General features: G+C 39.4%; 1 protein-coding gene across 1 annotated transcript; it reads right to left on the minus strand.

Annotated features, from left to right (window-relative positions):
• Positions 1 to 8,930: 8,930 nt before the first annotated feature.
• On the minus strand, positions 8,931 to 10,004 carry LOC142171652 (ribulose bisphosphate carboxylase small subunit, chloroplastic 2-like). Its single transcript, XM_075235238.1, has 3 exons — positions 9,750 to 10,004; positions 9,481 to 9,615; positions 8,931 to 9,323 (listed from the first exon to the last, which is right to left on the minus strand). Exons 1-3 carry the CDS (start codon positions 9,927 to 9,929, stop codon positions 9,093 to 9,095), a joined length of 546 nt encoding a protein of 181 aa, XP_075091339.1. The 5' UTR covers positions 9,930 to 10,004; the 3' UTR covers positions 8,931 to 9,092.
• Positions 10,005 to 18,282: the final 8,278 nt, after the last annotated feature.

The raw sequence follows: 18,282 nt of genomic DNA on the forward strand, positions 1-18,282 counted from the left end.
GTCTACGGAGCCTCTAAAAAATACAAAAAAGTGTTATGATAGTGCGGGCAACAAGGCTCCGGCTATACCTCAAAAGGTGATAATAATATGAACAAAATATGCAATACATGACCCCGGGATGAAGTGGGGCTCACCAAGTCCGCTGGGAAGAGGATGTACCACTATCGCTGATCAACATTGCCTGCTATGGAACCACCTACATCCATTTAAAGATGCAGCACCCCTGCAAAAGAGACGTTAGTACTGTCGAATAGTACTAGTATGTAAAACTAAACACCATTTTCAATAGAATGAATAATAATACAAGGGGGAACAATCAAGAATTCAATAAGAGCTTCAAATAATACTAAAACATCAAGTTAAGGATCACATAAGTTCTCAAGTTAATTTCCATGTTATTAGGTTGGGTGATCTTTAGTGCCGATATACCATAATTCATAATACCATCGTATTCTTACACGGAGTCCGATCACGACCAGATCGGCTAGGTCGTATCATTCGAGACATCAACCATAACCATAATTTCATTATAATTTTCAGCACAGTCACCACCATGTGTGCGGCATGGCGTCCGATCACGGGCCGATCGGCTAGGCCATCTCACCCGAGACATTACCTTTTTTAATCAATCATCTCACTTCATATCTCTTTCACCTCTTTTTAATTCATTGGTACAAGTGGCCACAATTATAAAGTCATTCTTGGAACTTGGACGTATTTCATAATTCCAGTTCCCCTTTCCATATTCAAACGTCATTATCATCATCAACAACAACAATAAGACTTTTCATTCAAGATATTAAATACACATATGAGTAATTAGGGAATCTTAGGCACATAGAGGCTTTTCATACAATTTGGCATAACATCTTTTATTCGATCTTGACTTGAAGTCTTAACATTGTTAACACATATTCCATATTTTGAACACATCCTCAAATGATAAGATGACATGATGAAGTATTTAGAATACATATTGAACATATATCATTCAACACAAGTACATTCGGAATAGCCAATTCTATAATGATCAATTTGGGACTTACACCAATCATACGAACACTGTGGGATTCAATTCTAAGAAGAAGGGGTTTAGCCAACATACCTAAATTGAGCTTCCTTTAAACTCTAAAATGTTTCGAAATTCTTAGCAACTTCAATCTATTTTAGAAATATAACAAATTGAACCAAAATTAGGAAGCTGATCATGGTTTTAGCTCATTTTAGTATTTTATCAAACACTAGGTATGCATTAAGGTTCCAAAGTCCTTTTATGGAGGATTCCATCATTCCACAACCCATTATTTATCATTTTTAGATCAACAATCTTCCTACACCCCTTGATAACACATGCATGCAAAATAAACAACTTCAATACCCAAGAATTGTCTTGCTAATTATACAATTCTAGGAAACATTCGAAATAGAGGGTTAAAGTGTAGAATCTTACCTCTAGGATGAAGACCTTGTGAGTTTTCCTTGTTAATCTTCCAAGTTTTGAGAAACGATTGATGAAAATTAGCCTAGGGTTTCCCCTCTCTCTAAAACACTCTCCCTTCTCTCTAAAAAATCAGAATTTTTGCTAAAACCTGCTCCTTTGCTCGTATTTAACGAAGTAGGGTCGGGTTATAAAAACCCAAAAATGAAGCTCCGGAACAGGGTATGCGATCGCATATGCGACCGCTGAATGGATATGCAGTCCGCATATCGGCCGCACAATTTGGTGCCCAAAACTAGGAAAGAATCTGCCTATGTCTGCAGTAGTTATGCGGCCCGCAGACCTATTCTGCGGTCGCATAATGCACCCCAGAACTGGTTTGCTGTCCCATAATGCACTGCCGACTTTTGCCCAAACTGCCTCGCCCCTACTTTATTCTGCGACTACTATGCGGTCTGCAGAGCGATTCTGCAGCCGCATAGTGTGTCGCAAAAATGCATTTTTTTGCCCAAATTTTTCCTTCACTTTCCAGTGTATTGTTTAACCCAAAACGTCCGAGCCGCGGCGAGCAAGCTCGCCATGAAGAATTTCTATAATCCCTCAAACACGTAAGCGCAATTCGGCACCACGAAACATTATTTTTCCTTTGTGAAATTTTACGGGGCCTTACAAATGCCCCCCTAGTGTTCGGGGCCAATCGTAGAGAGGCCTTGAGTACTATTGTCGTGATCTTCAATATCGGCTCATAACCGGCCTTCAATTCTAAGTTAGCACGATTTATTGTTGCCTAGTTAAAAACCTTGTCGAAAAACCCATTTGGGACAAAATCGGTTCAAGGAAAAAAGAGTGCAACGCATGCTTTCAGGACTATAGATTGTATCGTACTTTGATAATTGCCTGCAAGTGTTAGTTCAGAATGCAAATAAATAAAAGAAAATGAACGAGGTCGTACCTTAACAGTAGTATCGCTTCAGGTGCGCTATGTTTCAGTTGTTCAGTAGTTGCTCACCGTTCATTATTCCGAGTTTGTACGATCCTTTACTGGTGATCTCGATAATTTGATAAGGGCCTTCCCAATTTGGTCCCAACTTCCCTTTTTTCTGGTTCCGGGTATTTAGCGTGACCTTCCTTAACACCAAGTCCCCGATATTGAAATGCCGAAGGTTGGCCCTTCGATTGTAATATCTCTCAATCCGCTATTTTTGGGCGGCCAACCGGACAAGGGCTGCTTCGCACCTTTCGTCTAATAGATCTAGGCTCGTATTCATAGCATTATCGTTTGATTCCTTGGTTGCATATCGGAACCTGAGACTTGGTTCTATGACTTCTACCGGTATTAGAGCTTCAGCACCGTAAAACAGTGAGAACAGGGTGGCCCCGGTACTGGACTTTGATGTCGTACGATATGCCCATAAGTCTTCGGGCAGGATTTCTATCCATTTTCCTTTGGCGTCGGTCAACCTCTTTTTGAGGTTTTGGAGTACGATTTTGTTGGTCGATTCTGCTTGTCTGTTCCCACTAGGGTGGTAGGGTGTCGATAGGATCCTTTTGATCTTATGATCTTCGAGAAACTAGCTTACTTTGCTGCTGATGAATTATTTCCCGTTGTCGCATACTATCTCGGCCGGCATTCCGAACCGGCATTTGATGTGGTCCCAAATAAAATCGATGGCTTCTTTCTCCCTGACCTTTTCGTACGCCTGGGCTTCCACCCACTTAGAAATATAGTCAGTCATAAACAATATAAATTGAGCCTTACCGGGTGCCCATGGAAGGGGGCCAACGACATCCATTCCCCACTTCATGAATGACCATGGTGACAAAACCAAATGCAGCAGCTCCCTGGGTTGATGAATCATCGGAGTGTGCCTTTGACATTCATCACATTTTCGTATGAACTCCTTCGCGCCCTTTTCCACATCAATCCAGTAGTAGCCGACTCTGATTATGTTTCGAACCAATGATTCAGTGCCTGAATGATTTCCACAGGTGCCTTTGTGGATTTCCCTCAAAACGTACTCGGTATCCCCTGGTCCTAGACATATCGCGAGTGGGCCATCGAATGTTCTTCTGAATAGGGTTCCGTCTTCGGACAGGCTAAACCGGGTTGCCTTCATACGCAGGGCCCTCGATTCTTTTGTGTCTGAGGGTAGTTTTCCGGTCTTCAGATATTCTATATATTTATTTCTCCAGTCCCAAGTTAGGCTCGTTGAGTTAATCTCAGTATGGACTTCTTCCACTACCGATCTCATAAGTTGTATGACTTCTCCTGAGTTAAACTCGTCATCCTCGACCGATGATCCTAAGTTAGCAAATGCATCGGCCTCACTGTTTTGATCCCGAGGTACATGTTGCAAAGTCCATTCTTTAAACCGTTGTAATGTTACCTGCAACTTATCCAGGTACCTTTGCATTCGTTCTTCTCTAACCTCGAACGTCCCATTAACTTGGTTCACCACGAGGAGGGAGTCACACTTGGCTTCTATCACCTTTGCCCCCAAGCTTTTGGCTAGTTCGAGACCTGCAATCATGACCTCATATTCGGCCTAGTTGTTAGTCAATTTCCCAGTCCTAACAGATCGTCTAACTACATTACCTGTTGGAAGCTTTAATACGATGCCAAGTTCGGACCCTTTTACGTTCGAGGACCCGTCCATAAAGAGGGTCCAGATCCCCGAGTAGGTCCTTGAGTTGATTAATAACTCTCTTTCGACCTCGGGTATTAGGGCCAGTGTAAAGTCAGCCACAAAGTATGCCAAAATTTGAGATTTAATGGCGGTCTGGGGTCGATATTCAATATTGTACCCACTGATTTTCACGGCCTATTTGGCCAACCGGCCTAAGGGCTCGTGCTTATGCATAACATTCCTCAACGGGTAAGTGGTCACGACACATATTGGGTGACACTAGAAGTATGGTTTTAGCTTTCTAGAGGCGCTTAGCAAAGCGAGCGCCAGCTTTTCTTGGTGAGGGTATCTAGTTTTGGCCTCACCTAGGGTCCTGCTAACATAGTAAATCGGAAATTGCGCACCTTGCTCTTCCCGGACCAGGACTCCACTTACCGCTATCTCCAATACTGCCAAGTACAAGTATAGTTGTTTGTTTGTCTTCGGCGTGTGAAGCAGCGGTGGACTCGATAGATACCACTTGAGTTCCTCCAAGTCCCATTTTCACTCTAGGGGTCCATAAGAAGTTACTCTTTATCTTCAATAGTGTGAAGAACCGGTGGCTCTTGTCGGAGGACCTCGAGATGAATCACCCCAGGGCGGCTATGTGCCCGATTAATCTTTGCACGGCTTTCACATTGTCTACAACTGTGATATCTTCGATGGCTTTGATCTTGTCGGAGTTGATCTTGATTCCTCACTTGGATACAATGAACCCGGGGAATTTGCCTGATCCACCTCCAAACGCATATTTCTTCGGGTTCAGCTTCATATTGTATTTCTTCAATATGCTGAAGGTTTCCTGCAAATGTTTTAAATGGTCCTCTTCTCGCAGGGACTTAACCAACATATCGTCAATGTAAACCTCTATTGATTTTCCTATTTGTTACTCGAACACCCGATTTACTAGGCGTTGGTAAGTGGCACCGATGTTTTTTAATCTGAATGGAATCACGTTATAGCAGTATGTGCCGTACTTAGTGATGAAGGAGGTTTTTTCCTGATCATTCGATTTCATCCGTATTTGGTTGTACCCGGAGTAGGCATCGAGAAAACTGAGGATCTCGTGGCCGGCTGTGGCATCGATCATGCGATCGATGTTGGGCAAAGGGAATGAGTCCTTAGGACATGCCTTATTCAAATCCTTATAGTCTACACACATTCTTAATTTATTCCCCTTTTTAGGGACTACAACTACATTTTCTAACCAATCAGGGTATTTTGACCTCCCGAATGGACCCTATTTTAAGGAGTTTAGATACCTCATCCTTGATGAAAGCATGTTGACCTCGGACTGGGGTCTCCTTTTCTACTTGACCGGATGGAACTTCGAGTCCAGGCTCAGTTTGTGAGTGGTTATCTCCGGTGGGATCCCAGTCATATCAAGGTGGGACCAAGCGAAACAATCTTCATTAGCTATAAGAAATTGAATGAGTTTTTTACTGAGCTCGGGGCTTAACCCCCTTCCCAGGTATACCTTTCGATCGAGCAAATATCCACTCAATGCGACTTGTTCCAGTTCCTCGACCGTTGATTTTGTAGCGTCGGAGTCATCGAGGCAATGAAAGATTTGGGGAACCTGTAATCATTGTCTTCATCAGTCCCCTGTTTCTCAGGTTGAGTCGGGGCTGGTGTCGGTAATTGCTGTTTAGCTTCTTACTTTGCGGCCGAACCCGCCCTCTTTGTCATTGCAAGTGCGAATATCAAAATCGCCTCTTCGACCGCAAACATCTCCTTTTCAGCTGGCTATTCTCCGTAGATTATTTTAATCCCACATGGTGCTGGGAATTTTAACACTTGGTGCAAAGTCGAGGGTACTGCCCTCATGTTGTGGATTCATGACCTCCCGAACAAAGTGTTATACCTCATGTCTCCTTCGATCACATAAAACATAGCTTCCTGGATGGTCCCGGCGGTGTTCACCGGTAATATTATCTCCCCCTTAGTGGTTTCACATGCCATGTTGAATCCGTTTAGTACTTGGACTGTAGGAACGATTTGATCTTGTAGACTGAGCTGCTCCACGACCTTCGATCGGATGATGTTGGCCGAGCTACCTGGACCAATTAACACACGCTTAACTCGAAATTTATTTATGAGTACAGATATTACCAATGCATCATTATAGGATTGCATGATCCCTTCCGCGTCCTCGTCGTTGAAAGACAAGGTTCCTTCCAATATGTAATCTCGAGTCCATTTTTCCCTCGTGATGGACACTTTGATGCGCTTTGACATCGGCCCCTGAGGGACATCAACCCCACCGATGATCATGTTAATGACGTGTTGAGGTTATTCTTGTTTAGTCTGTTTGTTAGAATCCCTATTCCTAAAATGATTCTTGGCTCAGTCGCTCAGGAGTTGTCGAAGATGTCCGTTGTTGAATAGTCGGGCTACTTCCTCTCTCAACTATCGGCAATCCTTCGTTCTGTGGCTGTGAGTGCCGTGATATTTACACATCTGGTTAGGATTCCTTTGGGTTGGATCGGATTGTAGAGGTCTATGCCATTTGGTATCTTTGATGTGTCTGATAGCTGATACAATGGCGGCATCATTGACATTAAAGTTATATTCTGATAACCTCGGTGCTTCTCTAGGCCTGATGGGCCTGTCGAAGCTGTTTTTGCTCATGAGTCCCCGGTTTCTTTGACCTCGATCACTTCTCCTTTCATTTCTCATAGATTTTCGCCCGGACCCACTGCTTCTTCGGTCTCCATTATATGGATGATACCGATCCCTGTTTGGTCTCGGTTCACGATCGATGTCTCTCTTGACTCTGTCGCTGGTTCTGACGGGATAAACGAGACCCCGAAGGGACCCCGAGTTGATTATCTTCGACTCTGATTTTTGATTGATACCGGTTATGCACGTCGGCCCAAGTAACAGCTAGATATTCTATCAGGTTTTGTTTCAACTACTGTGAAGCCACCGAGCTTTGAACATTGAGCCCTTAGGTGAAAGCCTGAATGGCCCAATCATCAGCGACCGGAGGCAGGTCCATTCGTTCTATTTGAAACCGGGACATGAACTCTCTGAGCATATCGTTATCCTTCTGTTTTACTTTGAAAAGATCTGATTTCCTAGTCTCGACCTTGATGTCCCTGGCGTGTGCTTTCACGAAAGAATCCGCAAGCATAGCAAATGAGTCAATAGAATTAGGAGGTAAATTATAATACCATATCATAGCCCCTTTTGACAGGGTCTCTCCGAACTTCTTCAATAGGACAGACTCGATCTCATCATCCTCCAAGTCATTCCCTTTGATGGCACATGTGTAAGAGGTTACATGCTCATTTGGGTCGATCATTCCGTTATACTTAGAAATCTCGGGCATGCGGAATTTCTTAGTGATCGGCTTTGGAGCCGCGCTCAGAGGAAAAGGTTTTTGCACGATCTTCTTAGAATCTAGGCCTTTCAATTTCGGTGGTGCTCCTAGGATTTGGTCTGTAGGTTTCCACCTTTTTGTCATTAGCTTCGATTTTCTTCTCCCCTGATTTTACCCGTTTTGTCAGTTCTTCGAGCATCTTTATGATCTCGGGGTTAGCCCCCGATTAGTTTTCATTTGACTTTTCTACGACCGGTTCATTCCTACGGGTGACTTTCCGGGGTGGATCGGGTTCAACTCTGCTCGGTGCATGACTTTGGTTTTGTAACTGAGCTATCGCCGTCTGTTGAGCCTGCAGCATTTCGAAGATCACCCAAAAACTGATCCCGTCTCCTCCAATGTTTTGTGTATTTTGAGTTGCGGATCGGGCTTCACCACAGACGCTATTCTCGGGGTCGGTAGTCAGGTTTGTATCGATAGCCACATGCGAATTAACGTCAGTCGGATCCGCGACCGGAATTCCGATAGGATCAACAGGCGGTACCTTGTCATCGGGAGCTATGTTGTTATTTTAACCGTGATGACCGGACTCATTGTCAACATGTAGGGGTGCTGATTGAGAGTTCAACATTTTGAGTTTTAACTTGCAATTAGAGACACTTCAAAGAACAAGTGTAAAGTAGTGTGTATTATGGAGATTTGTATCAAATAACCACTATTATCCTTAGCCCCATGGTGGGCGCCAAACTGTTTACCCTTAAAATCGGATAACAATTGAATTTGTAAGTGATTTTAATGATATATGGACTAACTTGACATAAAACAATAAATTAGATTGCAATTGAAATAAATAATGGTAAAGTAAATGCAAACAGTCTTAGCCTTGGAATGTTAAGCACCCTCGAGCCAGGTACACTTCGATCGGTGTGAGGATATAGAAGAACAAAAGCTTAAAAAGAAATAATAATGATGTATTGCTTTGGAATGCGTGTTACAATGTATTCAATGAATTATCAGGCCCTCCTTTATATAGTAGATGAGTCATACTTTAGGTACAATTCTATAAAAGGTAAAAATCCATTGATTTGCTGATCGTCGGTTCCTTACTGATACGCGCCGAGATTTTCGCCGCAACATCTGCTCGGTCACGGATATTGCGGTCTTCTGTTGGTTATGCTAACAATGTTTCTTAGAGCTCGTTCGGAGCTAGGGTCGACTCCGGGGTCTCAGACTCAATGTTCTCGAAGGCAGGTGTACTGACCCCGGGTTCTAGCCCAGTGTGACTCGGGGCCGATTTTCAGTCTTGCATTATCATGTTCCGAGCCGGTCCTTTCATGTCGTAGGTGAACTCGATCTTGACCGTATGCAATTTTGAAGGGGAAAATTGTTTAGCTGGAGGAATCTAGGAGGGGAAGTTGGTGCTTTGCATTGAGAATGCAGATATTACTCGGATAAATTAAAACCGATAGACACAAAAAAACAAATTTCCAAAGCATACTACTAAACAAATGCCATTACTAGTTTCCATAAATTTGATTGGAATTCAAAAACGTACATTGAATAGAAAGAAGGCAAAAAACAGGTTCTCCAAGCAGAAACATAAGGAGAATACAAACAAACATCCCCTAAAGACATAGGGTAAGTTGTATTAAAAGTGAAGATTTTAGTAGCCTTCGGGCTTGTAGGCGATGAAACTGATGCATTGCACTTGACGGACGTTGTCGAATCCAATGATTCTGATCCAGGCTTGTGGGTAAGCCTTCTTTGCCTCCTCGACCTCAGCCAAGACCTGAGTGGCATCAGTGCACCCGAACATGGGCAACTTCCACATGGTCCAGTACCTTCCATCGTAGTAACCTGGTGACTTGTTGTTCTCACGGTAGACGAATCCATGCTGCACATATCCACAAGATAAACAAAACATTAACATGAGATAATACTCCTCTTTCACTTAATCAACTATATATGTCTAATCCCAAACTAGTTAGGATTGAGTAATTCATGTTAGTTATGCTTGATAATAGTAGCAAGATTTAGAATAGATGTTTGACCTCAGTCTCGAATTCCAAGCAAGGAACCCATCCATTTTTCAAAAGGTATTCAACTTCCCTAAGCAATTGCTCCTCGCTCAAATCAGGAAGGTATGAGAGTGTCTCGTACTTCTTCTTGTTAATTGGTGGCCACACCTACATATATCCCACATAAATAATTTAAACAAGCTCCATAAACTTAGTGACATATACTGATAGTGCAAAAGTTCTTTATAGTACTATCAGTATATTGCAAGTTAAATCCATATAATATATACTACAAATTAAACCTGCATGCATTGAACTCTTCCACCATTGCTAGCAATGGAAGTAATGTCAAGATTTTGTTTCCTGGAAACTGGGAAAAAGGACGCGGATTTGAGGCCAGTGAAGGGTGCAACCATGCTGGCTTGAGCAGCATTGGCGCCGGTCGCAACAGCAGCTGCTGAGGACATAACTGAGGAAGCCATTTCTGAAAATAACTGCTTAGCTTGAAGCTATTGCGTCCCTTGACCTTTTCTTTCAGGAGGGTGAGTGCTCTGTAGCTCCCTGATATATATAGTGATAAGGCTTCATATAACTTCTCATCTAACGGATACAAATCAAGCAAACCTCATCTTAGTCTAATGGTATAACCATTGGATTATGTGGTTCTTGACATTTCAAAATTGATGGTCACATGAATTTTGGCCCCTGACATTACACTCGGTCCTTATCTCAAAGTTCCTAAAACTTTTTTTTCAATTTATAATAACAATTGCTGCTATTCTTTAAACAACGGACAAGTTTCATTTTTTATAAATAATATCAGAAGTTAGAAGGAAATCAAGTTTTCAACCCTTGTTTCTCCTTTTTTTATTTTAGAAATGTATATTTTTTACTGCTTCCAAAAGTAATAGATGACAAAATGTATATCTTTTGTATATATGTGTATACGTACATATAACATACATATTTATATACTGTTTGACTAGCAAATACAATTAACTTCGGCCGACGGGTCAATTTTATATTTTGTTGTTATGTTATTCTCGTTTAGTTCGGGCCGTGGAGTAATTTCTGCGGGCTGTGGCGAATCTTGCTGCATTTTAACTGCTCACTCTTTATAACGTAAAAACTGTAAAAATTGCACGGGACCTATACCCATATTTTTAAAATTCTTTAACCTATACCCTAATTTTGACAACTTCAGAGGCCTCATCTTCTTCTTCCTGACCTATGCGCTCCTTTCTTCCTCCTTTTCTTTTCCTCTTCTTCTTTTCTCTCTCAAACACATGAGACTTTGTATAAGTATTATTGATTGGATCCGTAAAGTTTTTATTAAATCTTATCAACTACCATATTTTATGTTGAAGGACGAGTAAATAAAACTCTACAAGCTGGTTAAAGTAGGTGTGATTTGTGTCTCTCCCTGATCCATCCTTCTTAAACATACAATATCAACTGACTACTATATGTCCTCTCTTCCAAGTTACCTGCCACAAGAATGACACATGCATGTTAAATTTATTATACACAATAGTTACTCTCGCGATCTCTTGGAATTAGCTTCCCCCTTGCTTTATGATATCATCCGTAGGAAAAACGACAGAAAAGGACTGCAGAACTAAAAAATAAAAGATAGGAAAAATAATTTCAGAACATTATCAAAAAAATCAGTTAAAACTTCAGCACAATTTGGCTTAAGTTATATTTTAAAGCCATCTAACTTCAAAGAAAGGCAGAACACAACTTCAGCTCTAAGACTACTGAAGTTTAGCAAATATAAAACAAAAACTTCAACTCCTAGAATGTTGAAGTTCAGCAAATACAAAGCAAAATTTCAGCTCCTAGAATGCTGAAATTCAGCAATTACAAAACAAAACTTCAAAAAACTTCAGCTCCTAGAATGCTGAAGTTCAGCAATTACAAAATAAAATTTCAGCTCCTAGAATGCTGAAGTTCAGCAATTACAAAATAAAATTTCAGCTCCTAGAATGCTGAAGTTCAGAAATTACAAAACAAAAACTTCAGCCAAAACATGATGTAGTTTTATTGAATTGAAGTTTGTCATTGCACTATAAACTGAAATTTGCGTGATTGCCTTTGTAAGTCAGGCCAAACTTTAGACAAAAATATATGAGGTTTTGCTTTGATAAAGCTATACTCAGGCAAAACATTCTAAAGTTCAAACTTCAGACATAAATTTTTGCTACGTCAGGCCCGTATGTCTGAAGTTACCCGAAAAGTGGATACGCTTGTAATTTTTTTTACAAAGCGGATATAAGTTAAAATGTGAACCAAAAATTGGGTATAGATGCAAATCCTCCGTAAAAAATTGGTAAGATTTTGGGCCCCAATGTTTACGAATCGCCTCACACTTCACCTTAACTTAGAGCTGGTTTGGCTAAGATTCAAAAATCATTTTTTTGTCAAAAATCTTTCTAAAAAAATGTATTTTGCAGTTGAGAAGGCTTTTGTTAGTATTAACGCAGCAGTTTCTGTTAGAACATCTTTTCAAAAAGTGCCTTTATTAAACGTCAAGTTACGAAAAGGACACATACATAGTCACTTTGCAGTTTATATTATTTAAGAAGGAGCAAAAGTTTTACTTATTTTTTGTTAGATATATATATATATATATATATATATATATATGTTATGGAAAGGTTTAAATGTTTTTTTCAATTAAAGTGATAATTTTTGATAGGGATTATTTTATTTACAGAGTCGCCACTTGGAATTGATTTTTTGGGTGTTTCAAGTCGCATTTTATTTGAATCCCTAATAAAAGAAAGAGTTGACTCTATTTTTATTGGTCTGCGAAAATAAGAGACTGGGTAAGGAATTCTGTTAACCGAGGAGAAGGTGTGTGACACTCCCCGAATCCCGTGGTTCTAACCACGGTCGCTTTATTGACTACAACTTGGCTTGAATTAATTCTGGACAAACTATGATTTATTTGATTTTCATGTTTTACCTATCCGCTTTAATCCTTGATTATTAAAAATATTTAAAAATATTTTGAACATAACCACACTACGCAAGCGAATGCGTGATTGAGACAAAATTTATTAATTTTTTCATAACAGAGCTACGCAAGCAAATCCGCAGTCATGACAAGGGATTATTAGCACGTTATTACATTTGGAAAAATTACTACATTTGTGCTTTGAGAAAATTAATTTTAAAAATTATTAGATGTTACTACCGTGCTACGCAAAAAGATTAGAAATTAATTAAAGCTATTGGATATGGTATGAGATTATCGAGCTAATCCGTTAAATGTTAAATATCATACTACTCAAGCGAATCCGTGGATGAGAAAGTTAAAGCGTGCCTACTAGTTGCTTAGCATTTAAATTAAATAAAATGATTAAGTTATTAAAAAATTTATTTGAGTACAAAAGGAAATAAACTACTTATGGAATTTATTCGACTATGTGTCAAAGTAAATAAATAAATAAATGGATCAGCTTATGTACTCGGTCATTATGAAGCGGGCCTAAAAAGATTAATTCATTAGGCCTATTAAATGTTTAAAAGAGATTTTAGCTCATAACACTGTCTAAATTTCCGCAACAACTCCACGAATCATTACTACTATTAGTCACGGAGTAATGAATATATTAAAATTCAACTAAAAGTTCTGGAATTTTTAGTCCAAATTTAAACGAAGATAAAAGAAACTAGTCTACTTCATTGCCTACTTATAATAACTAACATGATAATTTCAGTACTCATGCATTTACTTTTAACGAGCAGGAAGTAGAATAAGTACCAAAGAAACTGAAAGGAACTCGGGTATGCAATTCTTCTTCATTTGCAATCGAATAGAACAAAATTACAAGGTTGAAAGTTACCTAGATTGTAGAAATTTAGACGCAGCAGCAAGGTATATGTAATATGGCCAAATTTTCATGACATTTGCCATGACATAATATCCATTATAATAAATTTGTGGATCATGATATTTGCCATGACATAATATCCATTATTAGGCCAAGGATTTCTTGCTATAAATAGAGGAGTTTCTCCTCATTTGCAAACACACCAATTCAAGAGCTTTTCACTCTTGTCTTTATTTATCTTCCTTTATTTCATTATAGAGTATTTTGTAAGAGAGTGAGTGTTGGAAAATATTTGTGTGAACCCTTTCTTTGGAGTAATATTGTGAGGTTATTCTCTTAGGGTATTTGGGATTAATTAGAGTATTTACTCTAATTTTGTACTCTCTTTTGTACTCTTGTTGGTATAGTGATATTGTTCATCTCCGCTTGTGGACGTAGGTCACCTTGACCGAACCACGTTAAATTTGTGTCTTCTTTATATTCTTTAATTGCCGTTATTATCAACTTCCATTGTCTTTGTTATTGTCATTATATCATTGTTTGGCTAAATTCCGCACTATCCGGATTCCCGATCCTAATAAATTGGTATCAGAGCCAGATCTAACCAGGTTATTTTAAATAGCCAAAATGACTCTAACAAAGTCTTATGTTGAGAAATTTGACCGAAGTACAAATTTCGGAATGTGGCAACTAAAGATGGAAGCTATCCTAATTCAGGATGGCTTAGATTTGGCACTGCAAGGAAAGGAGAAGATGCTGGATAAAATGACGGACGAGGAGTTTGCCGTCATAGACAAAAAGGCAAAAGCAGGTATTATTTTAAATCTTTCAAATGAGGTTTTGCGTGAAGTTGCAGCAGAAAGCTCAGCCAAAGGCATATGGGAAAAGCTTAAAACCATATATATGAAAAGAAGAGTAGAAAACAGGCTTTACCTAAAGCAAAAACTCTACACTTTTCGTATGGCTGAAGGTACCTCTATACTTACTCATCTTGATACTTTTGATTCTCTTCTTATGGATTTAAGTAACATAGATGCTGAAATCAAAGATGAGGATCAAGCTGTGTTATTGCTTGTTTCCTTACCCCAGTCGTTTAAACATATAAGAGATACTATGCTTTATGGAAAGGATAATATCTCTTATCTATCAAATCTATTTTGAAATCAAAAGAACAAATAGATAGAGATATTACTGGGAAAACTAGTGGGAACCAAGGGGAAGGCTTATTCATAAGAGGTAGATCCAATAAGAAAGATTTAAGTAGTGAGAAACCTAAATCAAGGTCAAAATCCAGATATAGAAATGTCATGTGCAAATATTGTCATAAGAAAGGTCACATTATTTCTGAATGCTTTAAATTGAAAAAACAAAGAAAAGCATACAGAAAAGAAAAATGAGCACAAAGATACTGACACTGCCGAAGCAAGTGTAGCTGCTGATGAAACTGAGGGAACTATTTTTTAGCAACTAATAATAGTTTCAAATCTAACAATGAGTGGATTTTAGATTCGGGTTGTTCTTATCATATGTGTCCCAGTCAGGATTTATTTACCACATATGAATCTATTGGAGGTGGAGTTGTCTTGATGGGCAACAATGCTGCCTGCAAAGTTATTGGAAAAGGTACAGTCCGAATCAAAATGCACGATGGTGTGGTGAGAACTCTCACCGATGTTAGACATGTTCCTGACTTGAAGAAAAATCTCATCTCTTTGGGCACTCTAGAATCTCTTGGGTGCAAGTACACAGGTGAAGGTGGAGTTCTGAAAATTTCTCATGGTGCTCTTCTGATTATGAAAGCACACAGATCTGGTACGTTGTATACTCTTTTAGGATCTATTGTTACAGGTGCTGCTGCAGTTTCAATATCAGATAAATCAAATTCTGACATCACCAAATTGTGGCATATGCGATTGGGGCATATGAGTGAAAAAGGTCTTTCTATCCTCAGTAAAAGAGGTCTCTTATATGGCCAAAGTACCGGAAATATGGAGTTCTGTGAACATTGTGTGTTCGGGAAGCATAAAAGAGTCAGCTTTAAATCTCCAGTAATTCATAGAACAAAAGGCACTTTGGATTACATTCATTCAGATCTTTGGGGTCCTTCACGTACCCCATCAAAAGGTGGTGCCAGGTATATGTTAACTTTCATTGATGATTATGCAAGGAAAGTTTGGGTTTATTTCCTGAAAAATAAAAGTGATTTTTTCTTAAATTTCAAACAATGAAAAGTTTTGATTGAGAAGCAAACAGGAAAACAGGTTAAGCGTCTTAGAACAGATAATGGCTTGGAATTTTGTAATAATGAATTCAACGAATTTTGCAAGAATGAAGGAATTGCTCGACATCGTAATGTGAGAATGACACCTCAGCAAAATGGTGTGGCAGAAAGGATGAATAGAACTCTTTTGGAAAGGGCTTGTTGAATGATTTCAAATGCTGGGTTGACAAATGCCTTTTGGGTAGAAGCTATCTCTACAGCTTGTTATATTGTCAACCGAGCTCCTTCTGTACCTTTGAACTTTAAGACTCCAGAGGAAATGTGGTCAGGTACTCCTACTAATTATTCTGATTTAAAGATATTTGGTTGCCCTGCATACATGCATGTAAATGATGGAAAATTAGAGCCAAGGGCTAGAAAGTGCATTTTCCTTGGGTATGCATCTGGGGTGAAAGGATACCGACTATGGTATCCTGATCCCACAACACCAAAATTTATAATTAGCAGAGATGTAACCTTTGATGAATCCTCTATGTTACATTCTAGAAAAGAGTCTTCTAGTTCTTGTAATACAGATAAAGGAAAGAGTACACAGAACCAGGTGGAGATTGAGATTGGCATTCCTTCTGAGCCAAGCTCATCAACTTTGGAGCAAAATACAGTTGAAACTCCTGAAGTTGAGACAGAAGCTGAAATTCCTGAAGTTGAACCAGAAGAAGAGGAGTATTCTATAGCCAAACATAGACCAAGAAGAGAAGGTAAACAACCATTAAGGTTTGGAGATTATGTTGCACTTGCTTTTTCAGTTGCACAGGAAACTGAAGAAATTGGAGAACCATCAAAATATTCAGAAGCAGTTTCTGGTGCTGACTCAGCCAAGTGGCTGATTGCAATGGATGAAGAAATTGAGTCTCTCCACAAGAATGGTACTTGGTCTCTTGTGAAGCTGCCATCAGGAAAAAGAATTGTTGGTTGCAAATGGGTCTTCAAGAAAAAGGATGGCATTCCAGGGGTTGAAGATGCGAGGTATAAGGCACGATTAGTTGCAAAGGGCTATAGTCAGGTACAAAGAGTTGATTTTAATGAGATTTTCTCACCTGTTGTTAAACATAGCTCTATTCGTGTCTTGCTTGCCTTCATTGCCATGTATGATTTGGAATTAGATCAACTTGATGTTAAGACAACTTTCTTACATGGCGAATTTGAGGAACAAATATACATGCATCAACCCGAAGGATTTGAAATTGAAGGAAAAGAAGATCATGTTTGCTTGTTGAAGAAATCCTTGTACGGATTAAAGCAGTCTCCAAGGCAATGGTATAAAAGGTTTGATTCCTTTATGTTGGATCATGGTTATTCGAGGAGCATGTATGATAGTTGTGTTTACTTCCGGAAGTTAAATGATGGTTCATTTGTGTACCTATTATTATATGTTGATGACATGCTCATTGCTGCTAAGGATTTAACAGAAATTCACAATTTGAAAAGTCAGCTGAAAAGTGAATTTGAGATGAAAGATTTGGGAGCAGCTAAGAAAATCCTTGGCATGGAGATCAAAAGAGATCGAAAAGCCAACAGGCTATTTCTGACCCAGAAGAAGTACTTGGAGAAAGTCTTGGAGAGGTTTGGCATGAAAGATGCTAAACCAATTAGTACCCCTCTTGCTGCTCATTTTAAGTTATCAACTGCTCAGTTTCCGCAGTTAGAGGAAGAAGAGAGGTACATGGCACAACTTCCTTATTCCAGTGCAGTCGGTAGTATTATGTATGTAATGGTTTGTACACGCAAGCAGTGAGCGTGGTAAGCCGGTATATAGCTTGCCCTGGTAAAGCACATTGGCATGCTGTGAAATAGATTCTCAGATACTTGCGAGGTACTTTAAACACATGTTTGGAGTTTGGGAGAAATAATAACAGTTTGGTTGGTTTTGTAGACTCAGATTATGTAGGGGATCTTGACAAAAGAAGATCACTGACAGGATATGTATTTTGCATCGGGGGTTGCGCTATTAGTTGGAAAGCTACATTACAACATGTAGTAGCTTTATCTACTACCGAAGCAGAATATATGGCAGTGACCGAGGCGATCAAAGAAGCTTTATGGTTGAAGGGTCTATTTGCGGAACTCAGTTTACACCAAGGTGGTATTACCATTTTTTGTGATAGTCAAAGTGCCATTCACTTGACTAAAGATCAAATTTATCATGAGAGGACAAAGCACATTGATATAAAGTATCATTTCATCCGAGAAACTATTGCTGAAAGAAAAGTCTCTGTTCAGAAGATCAACACTAGAGACAATCCTGCTGACATGTTCACAAAACCTCTTCCAGTATCCAAGTTCAAGCTTTGCCTGAACTTGATTGGCATTTATGAAGAATGAGTTTGCCCATTGGGGTTTTTGCGGAGAAGGTGGAGCAAATTTACTATAAGCCGAAATTAGGCCAAGGTGGAGATTTGTAATATGGCCAAATTTTCATGATATTTGCCATGACATAATATCCATTATTAGACCAAGGATTTCTTGCTATAAATAGAGGAGTTTCTCCTCATTTGCAAACACACCAATTCAAGAGCTTTTCACTCTTGTCTTTCTTTCTCCTCCTTTATTTCATTATAGAGTATTTTGTAAGAGAGTGAGTGTTGGGAAACACTTGTGTGAACCCTTTCTTTGGAGTGATCTTGTGAGGTTATTCTCTTGGGGTATTTGGGATTAATTAGAGTATTTACTCTAATTTTGTACTCTTGTTGGTATAGTGAAATTGCTCATCTC

This window comes from Nicotiana tabacum, chromosome 17 (assembly GCF_000715075.1).
Source record: "Nicotiana tabacum cultivar K326 chromosome 17, ASM71507v2, whole genome shotgun sequence".
Classification (NCBI taxonomy): domain Eukaryota; kingdom Viridiplantae; phylum Streptophyta; class Magnoliopsida; order Solanales; family Solanaceae; genus Nicotiana; species Nicotiana tabacum.